We start from the raw sequence: 12553 nt of genomic DNA on the forward strand, positions 1-12553 counted from the left end.
ATATCACACACATGTTTTCATACTTATAGTTTTGAGCGTTTTCACAAAAATACTAGTTTTCACAAATATGAGGACCTATTAGCAAAATTCATTTTTCAAACAATTTGTTTTTAGTGTCAAAAAGATTTTATAGAGTTTCACAATTTTTAGAAGTCAATTAAATATTTTACAGAATTTTTAAGAGAGTCAAAACCAGTTTTTGCATGTATTAGTTTGCGGTCGACCGCCACGGTCGACCGCCACGGTCGACCGCACCTAAGCTCATTCTGGCTCATTACATTCAGATCTAACTCCTACGGACACTCTTCCTTGGGCTCGGGCTCGACATCCACTTCGTTACCACTGTAGTCGGCTTCCTTCGGCTGCTCCGAGTCTTGGCAGTCCAGATAGAAGACTAAGTTGGAATAGAAATTCTCCACACCTCTGAAAGGTTGCTTCTCTGCGATCATGGTTTGGACTTCTCCCTTATCATCGGCATATTTCATTATCTGATGAAGAGTATACGGGATCAAGGTAAACTCGTACCTGGAGAGCTAGGCAAGCAGAGCCCCGAGCCGTAACAGGCTCTATAGTATTGGATTGACTTCATGATGCCATTTACAACAAGATTTTGTAACACTCGAGGAGCAAGAGGTGTATCCGTTTCCACCAACAGTACCACTTTCAGGAGTGCCACCACCAGTTGTACCAATTATGTCTGTTAGCCCTTATGTTTTGATGATGTTTTACAACCACTATTATCGGTACTAATGGCTTGTTGAGTAAAAATGTAGTGAATACGTATATTAAGCTTGTTAGTGCCATGTATGGAGGATTGGATGGAATATGTACTACAACGATGATATCCAAAGGAGGAGGAGGCATAGTGATGAAGCAACGTTCATTCAAGAACACAAAATGCGATAAGAAGCTTCATCCAACTCAAGCTATATCAAGACTCAAAGAATTGTATTCTACATGAGGATATTAGCTAGTTTTTATTTTCTCTCTAGTGCTAATGTAGGCAAGTAGTTTAGATTTAAATTGAAGCTATTGAGATATCACACACACGTTTTCATACTTATAGTTTTGAGCGTTTTCACAAAATACTATTTTTCATAAGTATGAGGACCTATTCGCAAAATTCTTTTTCCAAACAATTTGTTTTTAGTGTTAAAAACATTTTACAAAGTTTCACAATTTGTAGAAGTCAAATGAATATTTTACACAGAAACTTTCACGGTCGACCGCCGCGATCGACCGTGAGCTTGAGATTTCCACGGTCGACCGCCATGGTCGACCGCAGAAGTCTCTGGACCTTTTCTCAGCTTCTGAGCTGTCTCGCGGTCGACCGCGAAAATAGCACGGTCGACCGCCGCTTAATTCAACGATCTTCTGGTACAATTCTCAGCGCCGATTGTACACAATCTCAGCGTCGATTATTTTCCTGGATTTGGGGGATTAGGGTATGGGTTAAAACAGCTAGTTTCTCCTATTTAAACTCATACACTCCTTCTTCCTCAAGAGTCCCTAAGCTTTTGAAAAACCAGAGATTTTGTTTACTGAGAGCCAAAATTTTCAAAACCTGTTTTCTGTGTTTTCTCAAGTTCACATCACAGCTTCTGTTTAAACTTTCTCTTTGTCATAGGGACTTGTAAAGAGAGAGCTTTTACACCATTGCTACTGTTTGAGAGCTTGATCTTGTGAAGATCAATTGTGTGGGAGTATGATCTAGTGGAGATCAACTGTGTAGTTGTGAGATCGTGAGGAGATTATTGTATAGAAGAAGTTCCGGCTTTCAAACCGGGTTGTGTAGTGGATTTCTCCTCGAGAGTGGGGATCGAGGAGGTAGGTTACCGGACCGAACCTCGTTAACACATCGCGTGTCACAAGGATAACGATTCCTTACTCTATCTCTATTTCTACTGCTGTTCATTTTGTGGTTTGTTGCTTGTCTCAATTTTTATTGCACTTTTATTAGCCTTAAGACCCTAATCACCCCCCTCTAGGGTCCAACAATTGGTATTAGAGCTCATATTCTTTCTCGGGCTCCAAGTCAAGCAAACTAAGGATGAGATATTCATTTCTCAAAGCAAGTATGCTAGAGAATTGGTGAAAAAAATTCAATTTAGAGAATTCTAAACATGCACAAACTCCCATGAGTACAAGTGTTAAGCTTGATGCGGATGATAATGGTGAGGATGTAGACCAAAAACTATACCGAGATATGATAGGTAGTCTTTTTATCTCATCACTAGTAGACCCGATATCATGTTTAGTGTGTGTGCATGTGCACGTTTTCAAGCTTCTCCTAAAGCATCTCATTTGATTACCGTTAAGAGAATTATTAAATATGTGCATGGAACTATTGATCTTGGTTTATTTTATCCAAAAAGCACCTCTTTTGATTTATATGGTTTTTGTGATGCCGACTTTGCCAGATGTAAGGTAGATCGCAAGAGTACGAGTGGAACATGCCAATTCTTGGGAAATTCTCTTGTTTCTTGAGCTTCCAAGAAACAAAATTGTATTACATTGTCCACTACAAAAGCGGAATATATTGTCGTCGGCTTATGTTGTGCCCAAGTTTTGTGGATGAAACAAAGCTTAGTTGACTATAATTTGAATTTTTAAAATATAAAAATATTTTGTGATAACACTAGTGCTATTAATATTTCAAAAATTTTGGTTTTGCATTCTAGAACCAAGCATATTGATGTGCGCCATCATTTCTTACGCGACCATGTAGAGAGACAAGATGTATCCCTTGTGTTTGTTGACACAAAATCTCAATTAGCAGATATATTTACCAAGCCTCTTGGTGAAGATGATTTTTGCCGCATAAGAAATGGTTTGGTCTTATGCACTATGTGAAAGTTCTATTTGCTTGCTTGTTTAGTTGCATTCCACATGCACTTTTGTTTACTTTTTTTACTCCATTTTGATGGTGACAAAGGGGAGAGAAATCTCCTCATTTGTGGACATAGTAAGGGGAGCTCATAGAGCGGGGGAGTTTCTATCTATAAGCCATATTTATTTTGCTCTTATATAATGGTTGGTTGTCATCATAAAAAAATGGGGAGATTGTTAGCCCTTATATTTTGATAATGTTTAACAACCACCATTATCGGTACTAATGGCTTGTTGAGTAAAAATGTAGTGAATACGTATATTAAGCTTGTTAGTGCCATGTATGGAGGATTGGATGGAATATGTACTACAACGATGATATCCAAAGGAGGAGGAGGCATAGTGATGAAGCAACGTTCATTCAAGAACACAAAATGCAATAAGAAGCTTCATCCAACTCAAGCTATATCAAGACTCAAAGAATTGTATTCTACATGAGGATATTAGCTAGTTTTTATTTTCTCTCTAGTGCTAATGTAGGCAAGTAGTTTAGATTTAAATTGAAGCTATTGAGATATCACACACACGTTTTCATACTTATAGTTTTGAGCGTTTTCACAAAATACTATTTTTCATAAGTATGAGGACCTATTCGCAAAATTCTTTTTCCAAACAATTTGTTTTTAGTGTTAAAAACATTTTACAAAGTTTCACAATTTGTAGAAGTCAAATGAATATTTTACATATTTTTTAAGGAAGTCAAAAACAGTGTTTCTGTATGTATCAGTTAGCGGTCGACCGCCACGGTCGACCGCGCTTGAGTTCATTCGTCAGTGGGCAGCAGAAACTTTCACGGTCGACCGTCGCGGTCGACCGTGGTTTAAACAGCTGGTTTCTCCTATTTAAACTCATACACTCCTTCTTCCTCAAGAGTCCCTAAGCTTTTGAAAAACCAGAGATTTTGTTTACTGAGAGCCAAAATTTTCAAAACCTGTTTTCTGTGTTTTCTCAAGTTCACATCACAGCTTCAGTTTAATCTTTCTCTTTGCCATAGGGACTTGTAAAGAGAGAGCTTTTACACCATTGCTACTGTTTGAGAGCTTGATCTTGTGAAGATCAATTGTGTAGGAGTATGATCTAGTAGAGATCAACTGTGTAGTTGTGAGATCGTGAGGAGATCGTTGTGTAGAAGAAGTTCCGGCTTCCAAACCGGGTTGTGTAGTGGATTTCTCCTCGAGAGTGGGGAGCGGAGACGTAGGTCAGCGGACCGAACCTCGTTAACACATCGCGCGTCACAAGGATAACGATTCCTAACTCTATCTCTATTTCTACTGTTGTTCATTTTGTGGTTTGTTGCTTGTCTCAATTTTTATTGCATTTTTATTAGCCTTAAGACCCTAATCACCTCCCCTCTAGGGTCCAACAGAGGGGCTGCTAGAGTTTGAAACTCTGATGAAAAGATGACAATTTTCATGAAAACACACACACACACACACACACACACATATGCGCAAACCCGAAATAAATCCGTTTGATCCGAACCAGGAAACCTAGTCTGATTAGGAAAATAACATTCGGTATTTTGGCTGTAACTTTCTCATCCGACCTTGGAATGAGATGATTTAAGATTTGTTGAAAATCTGTTGAAGAGTTCTACAATTTTGGTCTTTTGAGTTTTTTATATTCAAACTTCATCGGTGTGTAAATTATATAAATTCTTAACTGGTCATTTTTCCAGATTTTTCTTTGTTCATGTTTTGTGCATTTGCACTCATATTCACAAATATACATTGAATTGATCTAAAATCAATTCCTATCATACTCAAATATCAAAATATATTATATTTTTCCCATATAACATTATTATTATTATTATTTACATAATATTCAAATTTTTGGGGTTTTACAATTGATGCTCAGACCCAAGTTTTCCCTCAAATTTATAGAGATCTACTTCAAATCCAGCCAAAATCTATTGATTCCTTAGCTATAGAGAATGAATCTCGCAGAGGCCAAGTCTTCTCCAACAGAAATCTTCGAGATCCGATCTGAAACGCGAAGCACGGGAGACCCAAGGTACGATTTTGATATTAATTCTCTGTGAAAAAGTTGAGATTCGATTTAGAAGTGGATGCTCGTGAGAGAGAGAATGAAAAGGGGAACTGAGAGAGTCGGGAGGTTTGAGGTTGGGGATGGGTAAGTTTGCAACTGCGGTTGCAACTTAAAAGGCTTTTGTCTTGCAAGTGTGAACTGCAACCGATTTTGCTGCAACTCAAATACTATAAGTGAGGCCCAATTTGCAACTCTAGTTGCAACCGTAACATGTTAGTTGCAGTGAACCAACCAGTTGTAACTGCAACGCAACTGCAACTGGCCTAAAATAGCCCAGTTGCATGCAACTCTAGTTGCAAAGCCTTTAGTTGCAGCCTACCAAACAACCCATAAGCTAAACTAAGCTATAAGCTAAACTAAGCTAAACTATGATGAGGAAGTTAATTATCTAAAGTATCCCCGACGCAATTATGTACAGCATGTGCCTTTACCTTCCGCTTCTCCTTACTCCGCCCTTAACCCCCCCCGCCCCCCCCCCTCCCTCCATGCCGAACAAAGCGGCCGTATCGCATCTGGCAGCAGGTAATCTGGACGATCGTCCTAATTGATTAAAAAAACGCTTTTGATGCGCATTTAAGCCGCGTAACATCTTAACCCTAATAACGCACCCAAAGCGGGGCAGAAACACTTCGTTCTCTCGAAAAAGAAAATTTCCATTCTTTTCGTCCCTCATCTCTCGAAAAAGAAAATTTTCAGGTTCGATCAATCTCTCTCTCGAACTCTGCTCTCTCTTTCGTTTGATACTGTTAGGGTTTCTTCGAGTTCGTGAATCATGAGGACGAGAACCCCCACTACACCCAAATCTGGGCCCGCGAAGAGAACGGCACCACAAAAGAAAGCAGCCGCCGCCCGCCTCGGGCCGATCGAAAAAACACCATGACAACCGCACTCCAAATCCACACCCAAAGCCCACGAGAGGCGACCAAGGGTAAGCTAATCCGCCTTCAAAGAGCGCTCCGACTCCCCCAGTTTCGCCACTCCAAATTCCCGAGCCTGCAAGGTCAAAAAGCAAATTTTCTTTTTAAAAAAAAACAAACCCAATTACCAATCTTGCAATGCCCCTGAGGTGTTTGAGCTTACTGTGTCGATCGCAACAGTTGAAGCGGTATGAGACTGTAGTGCGCACCGCCGAGTTCAGCGGAGGTAGCAAGAAGCCCGCAAAAGCGCCCTCGAGAAGAGGCCCGGTGCAAAGAAGTCGCCTTTGGCTGCCAAAGCAGCAGCAGCTGCTGCTAAGAAGAGTAATTCCTCGAAAGTGGATCAAATTCAAGTAGAATCTCCTTCAGTTGTACAACCTGAAGGAAAAACCGAAGAGAAAGAAGAGGAGGTTGAAGAAGAGGAAGAGAAGAAAGAAGAGGCAGTAGAGACAAAACCCGACGCTGGCTCCAGTGTAGAGGAAGAAGCCCCAGAAACTAATGATGTCAACCAAGAAGAAGATCCAGAAGAGGAACCAATGGAGGAAGGTGCTCCAGCTCCTGCTCCTGCTGCAGAGCAGGGGGGTTCTGCGGATCCCGGCAATGAAGAGCTGGCAGGTGAGATTAGAGAAGGGGAAGAAGTAGCAGAAGGAGAGGAGTTAGAAGTTGAGCATCAAGATGAAGATCAGGCTCAAGAAGATGCAGGGGTTGAAGTTGACGTGGAGATGGAGATTTCTGACATGGCAAAGGCAAGAAAGATCAAGAAAGAGCGGGAGATATTTGTTGGGGGATTGGATAGGGATGCCACCGAGGAGGATGTGAAGAAGGAATTCGAGAAGGTTGGGGAGGTGGTTGAAGTGCGGATCCTGAAGGATTTCGTGACCAATAAGAATAAGGGGTTTGCTTTTGTCAAGTATGCAACAAAGGAGCAGGCGGCTAAGGCTCTCTCTGACTTGAAGAACCCTACGGTGAGATACAACTTAGTTCCTAGTTATTTAGTTGTAGGGGCATATTTCTAGATGTTTTGTTTTAATTTATGTCCTTCTACTTTACTCTTTCTTGCCCATAGAAAAAGATAAGCTTTATTCATTAGGGTTTTGGGAGTTGGGACCAGCAGTTGTTTTAGGGTACTGATTATTGCTTGTAATTTGTAAAAAATTTAGACATTTTTTTTTTCTAGCTCTGTATTGGTCTAGATTCATGCTTCTTTGCTGGGTGCATTTTGATGGACTTTAATGATAGCTGTGAGATGTGATAGGATGATTGCATGTCCTATAAGTTTGCATATCCTAGAAGTATAACATAGTGTCTTTCACATATAGATCATTTAGCAATTGATCATGAAAATTTGGCATAGATTCATGAAATTGTAGTCAATTCTTTTGTGCTGATAGAATTTGCTTGAGAGCTGACCAAAAAGTGTGGAAGAGGTTAGAAGCAAACCATTAATTGATGAAAGTTCATGCTCTGTGATCTATTATTATGCCATGATTTTAATCATCTGAGCTCATTTAGTACGACTTCACTTACTTTGTTTTACCACTTGGTATCTTATTGTGTGACAATTTGGATTTTGGACTATATGGAAGCCGGTAAATCTTTACGACTTAAACTATCTACTTTTATTACAACTTGTTGTGAATAAATACCATGATTACAGGATCATGGCTTCCATTATTGCTTCTAGTTCACATTATCTCTCTCTCTGTGTGTATTATATTTATTTTATTAGATTGTTAAACTGGAAGTTGTATTTCGTTCTCAGATACGAGGCAAACGCTGTGGTATTGCTCCTAGTGAGGACAATGACACACTCTTCTTAGGCAATATCTGCAATACATGGACAAAAGAAGCTGTAATCATCTCCTAACCTAAACACAGTGAATTTGTGTTGGAGTTGGTATTTTCTAACATATATTTTGTGTGATTTCAGATCAAGCGGAAGCTAAAAGATTACGACATAGATACTGTTGTGAGCATTACTTTAGTTCCAGACACTCAGAATGAGGGTTTGAGTCGTGGTTTTGCTTTTCTCGAATTCCCTTGCCATGCTGATGCTACGGTCGCCTTCAAGAGGCTCCAGAAGCCAGATGTTATTTTTGGTCATCCTGATAGGACCGCGAAAGTGGCTTTTGCCGAACCATTACGTGAACCAGACCCAGAAGTTATGGCTCAGGTAGGAATGCGTTGATTTTAATCAATCACCCCTCTCCTTCTGTTATTCTGGTTTGATAGTATAGCTTTATTAGTTATTTTGTTTGTCATTGATGCAGGTCAAGTCAGTTTTTGTCGATGGGTTGCCCCAATATTGGGATGAAGATCGAGTGAAGGAGCAGTTCAAAAGTTATGGGGAGATTGAGCGTGTTGTGCTTGCACGCAACATGTCGACTGCAAAAAGGAAGGATTTTGGGTTTGTCAACTTCACTACTCGTGAAGCAGCTCTTGCTTGTATTGAAGCTGTGAATGACACAGAGTTGGGAGATGATGGGAAATCAAAGGCAATTTTTGCACCTTTCTGCCTAATTATACCTTTTTAGTTATTACCCATTTCTTGTTTCTATGTGGTTAAGCATACTTGCTGATATTTTCTTCTGATATTTTCTTCTAATGCTGTTACATTATCGGTTTTCGCTCTTTAATGGTATAGTGTCATCATATCCACTTGTTTTCAGTTTATCTGGTAATGATATCTATCCAACTTTTCGAACCTTATTTATCCTAATGCTGGATGGTATATAATTAATCACCAGAATCAAGTCAAAGACTTAGGTGGTTGGAAACAGAAAAAGACTAGTTCTTATGTTTACCATGAGAGTGATTTTATCCATATCAGAAGCTTTTCAGTGTCTTTTATATGTGTCATGTCATTCACATGGTGGAGTTAGCTTGCGCGTATTGTGTTCTAGACTCCCAGTCGCTCATCAAGTTAAATGCATTTTTAGTTAGGAACATAGGTCTGGAGGTTTTATCCGGTTTCAATGAGGATTGATCCGAAACTGCACATATTATTTGGTTTCATCAAGTTTATACTGATACACAGTTGTGTCCAGTTGACTATCTTCATATGTGCTTTGATAGTTTTAATGTTTCTGAGGAAACCTATTGAAACTTGCAAAGAATTTAAAAATAAACGGAGCAAAAAAGAGTGAACGAATTTTCTTTAGTTCCAATTGTATTGGATATCACCCAACGAGCAATCTAACATTCCAAACATTCGTAATTGTTACAATTTCATCTCTCTTCAACTTCTACGACCATTCAGAGTCTTGTAAACCTTATCCTATCATAATTTGATATATTTTAATTGAATTTTCATTATTATTCTTTTACTTCATGTTGGATTAAAAGGTTGCATATTTTTGTAGAATCAGGATCATTTTTCTGTTAGTTGGTTGAGTATTTAATGTTCATTTCTCGTTATTGAACACTCATTTAATCTAATACTTGTATTATATGCTCCTCAGTGCACACAGGGAATTATAGATTGTTGTGTCTGTAGTGGTTATGGACACTTCCATACTTTTTTACGCTGGAACCAAAATTAAAAAAAAACTTTATTCAGAAATCTCTCAAAAAATATTGCACATGGTTGTTCCTATTTTACTTTGCAGCTTGCACTTTTTATCTTCGTTGGGTTTCTTCTCACCTTTCTTGTTTTTGAAAATAATATTTAAATTGTAAATGGATATATCTTTGTCTTTGCCTTTGGTCTTCTGTCTTCATGGATTTCTGTGAACATATCCCTAGTTATAGAATTGACATATCTGACATCTACTAATACCCTTTTGCTTGGCCCATTAACAACTACTGCTCTGCATATTTTTTCAGTATTGCTGATAGTATTTCAAAGATGTATTAAACGGTGTGGCTAACGAGAAAAGTCTTAGAACATAAGATAGACATAATATGATGGCTGTGATTTGTAGACTCCCCGTTCTCTGGGCATTTTTGAGGATTTTGTTTGTATGATTTCATACTTCTGGATCCGTCTTCTGGGAAAAGCAATTGAATTTGCATAAGGTTTTTTTTGGGTTTTCCTCAAGTTTAGTTTTTCTACTTTTTAATCACCCGTTGCATTCTTTCAGACGAAAGCCAGAGCCAGACTTGCTAATCCATTGCCCAAAACTCAAGCTGTGAAAGGTGGAATGAGCGGCGGGTTTCGTATTGGACATTCTGGATTTGGAGGCTATCCAAGGTTTGGTAAGTATAGTTCGCCCAAGAGGTGACAAGTTCATACTTGTGGTACATCTAGTGATTTTTTTCATCTTTTTTATTTTTTTCTTGTTATTCTCATTCATATTGGCAGGTAGAGGATTTGGTAGGGGCAGGTTTCCCTCCCACAGGGCAGGTTTTCAGGGTGGGAGAGGCTTCATTCCACGTGGCCGTGGTCGTGGTCGATTTCCATTTGTGGCAGATGCAGATTTTGATGACTCATATTCTGACTTTCGTGGTGGTTGGAGACCTTTTGGGGCTCGAGGTAGCTACACACTATCTTAAAGAAACTTCTCTTCTCAATTTGTTTGCATAGTTTTGTGTTGATTTGCTGTTAACAGGCGGTAGAAGAATCCCTACATCAGCAAGACGTGGAGGTTTTGATAGAGGACGCGGGAGAGCTTTCCCTATTCAGAGGCAGCCATTTCCTCCAGAACAAGATTTTGGCGGACCTTTTGGTCCCAGGCACATTGCTGAAGATCCTTACTTTTATGGTGGTGGTGGGCAGGGCATCAAACGACCATTTTCAATGATGGTGAGTAATGTTCTATTTTATGATCATTTCATGCATTTATGTGCTGCATAATAAAATATAACACCACTTTGTTGTCCTCTAGGAGCATGATCCTGGTTACTGGGAGCCTGGGAGCAGAATGCGTCCTCGTTATGATCACCCTGATCCTATGATTGGCAGAGCTCGTTACCGAGGTTTAGAATATTTCCGTTCCACCTTGGTTCATTTATCTAACATTTTCACTCTTTATTAGATTTAGCATTAGCATTTTGTCCAAGCATCCCCCTAAAATAGCTTTTTCGTCTGTAGATTCTCTGGGGATGACTGGTCTCTATTCTAATGATTATTACGGCTCAGATGTGAGTGTCTGATGGATACTTATTAAATTCAAGTTTTTTATCCTGTTCTTTTCTCTGTGTCCTCTGTTTCATGATTTTGCACGTTGCAGTATGGTGGTAGCACATACTCGTCTCTTTATGGCGGCGAACCCTCTGGGAGTGGATACTATTATTAGATGGTATGTTAAATCAGTTCTTAACTACGCCAAGATGTCGATTTTCAGTCAATTGGTTGCCTTAAAATTTAGCTTTAGACACCTTATATGGAATATTCTCATTTTAAAATTGTTTTGTTACTTGGTGGTAAATCTGCAGGCATGATGCAATGTTGCAGGAGAAAAGGCTTGCTTTTGGGAAGAAAAATTTCCTCGTCCTTTTACTCATCATCTTAAATTGGTTATCATCATGAACTTTTTCCTAGCTTTGGAGTGTGGTATTTGGTTACATGCTATTGGGTAACTTAGCTATAGGCTTATTATTTGTATGCAAGATGTGGCTATTAGCCTTTTCTATGATAGACAAAATAGGAATTTGCAGTCTATATTTAAGTAAAGGGAAGAATTATGGACTCTTGAAGTCAGCTTGGAGATAGATCTGTGCTTCTGTTTGTTAGTATTCCTGGTTTTGGTGATTGTTGATCTTCAATGCCCTAAAAACTAAAAGGTACGATGGGTTTCTTGATGACTTTGAAGATATTATATTGCTGAATATGATGGTGCTCAATAAATAATAGAGTCTGATGAACATTTCGAAGCACATATGGGTTATGAAAATATGCTTTGCTTTGCTGAACCTTGTTTGAAAATGGATCATGGCTACTAACTTGTGGTCTTAAGTGAAAAAGGGATTACTGATGCATTATATACTTGACATATCAGATTGATAGCATTGATGTTTGGTCAAGAGATGATCTTTAATGCTTTGCAGGAGTGCTAGATGACTTTTGATAGAATTGATCTTTTGCTTTTAGAAAAATAAATTTTCTCGATAGCATGGATGTGGTATTTGTTCTTCTCAAGATGTGTGAATTTGAGTTATCAAATGGCGGAAGTGAAGTTGAAATCTGTAAATAGAAAGCTTCTCATGCAGTTGTTAGAAACTAATAATCTTAAAGCTTATGTAAGATGAATTTACATTTTGCCAATCAAGGCTGTCGTTAAAGCCAAAGGATCAGAAGAGTGATGGGTATGACTTCCAATGTTGTTACCAAATAATTTATTTAATGCTGGTATGGTTCTTAAATGTGAGTATTTGGTGTAAAATACCGCCTCTGTAGTTTGAATGTGCTGATTGAGTTTCATGCTGCTTTTGAAACTTGTCTGATGTTAGGTAGGTCCTGATGCAGTGTGAGTTATCTATTCATTCTGAGAAGATAATTCTGAATCCTCTTACAAAATGTATATACAGATGATCTTGAATATTGGTCTAAAATGAATGCATTCTTTTCTGAGGTCAAGCTTGAATCAGTAACTTTTCGATAATGACAATGAAATCAACAGGATACAGAGATCACTTCAAGTAGTGTGGAGCGCTATATCATGGGCTTTTGTGGATTTTTGATAATGTACATTTTGTGGTTTACCCCTGTAGTTGATTGTCCTATACTCTCATGATGAATAAACTTCTGTTGCCTTATT

At 38.8% G+C, this 12553-nt stretch overlaps 1 protein-coding gene across 1 annotated transcript; it reads left to right on the forward strand.

Annotated features, from left to right (window-relative positions):
• LOC109837411 (heterogeneous nuclear ribonucleoprotein Q-like) lies at positions 6074-12553 on the forward strand. The gene is made up of 11 exons (XM_020405646.1): positions 6074-6820; positions 7618-7707; positions 7786-8028; positions 8126-8350; positions 9938-10052; positions 10159-10329; positions 10406-10599; positions 10682-10772; positions 10888-10937; positions 11027-11095; positions 11232-12553. Exons 1-10 carry the CDS (start codon positions 6392-6394, stop codon positions 11090-11092), a joined length of 1674 nt encoding a protein of 557 aa, XP_020261235.1. The 5' UTR covers positions 6074-6391; the 3' UTR covers positions 11093-11095; positions 11232-12553.

This window comes from Asparagus officinalis, chromosome 4, assembly GCF_001876935.1.
Source record: "Asparagus officinalis chromosome 4, Aspof.V1, whole genome shotgun sequence".
Taxonomy (NCBI): domain Eukaryota; kingdom Viridiplantae; phylum Streptophyta; class Magnoliopsida; order Asparagales; family Asparagaceae; genus Asparagus; species Asparagus officinalis.

What these genes read in the sequence shown, in the direction of transcription:
- LOC109837411 (XM_020405646.1), top strand. Translation starts at nt 6,392, where the DNA reads ATGGAGGAAGGTGCTCCAGCTCCTGCTCCTGCTGCAGAGCAGGGGGGT. An exon ending in GAGACCTTTTGGGGCTCGAG is followed by an intron (nt 10,330 to 10,405) that starts GTAGCTACACAC and finishes TGCTGTTAACAG; the next exon opens with GCGGTAGAAGAATCCCTACA. An exon ending in TGGCAGAGCTCGTTACCGAG is followed by an intron (nt 10,773 to 10,887) that starts GTTTAGAATATT and finishes TTTCGTCTGTAG; the next exon opens with ATTCTCTGGGGATGACTGGT.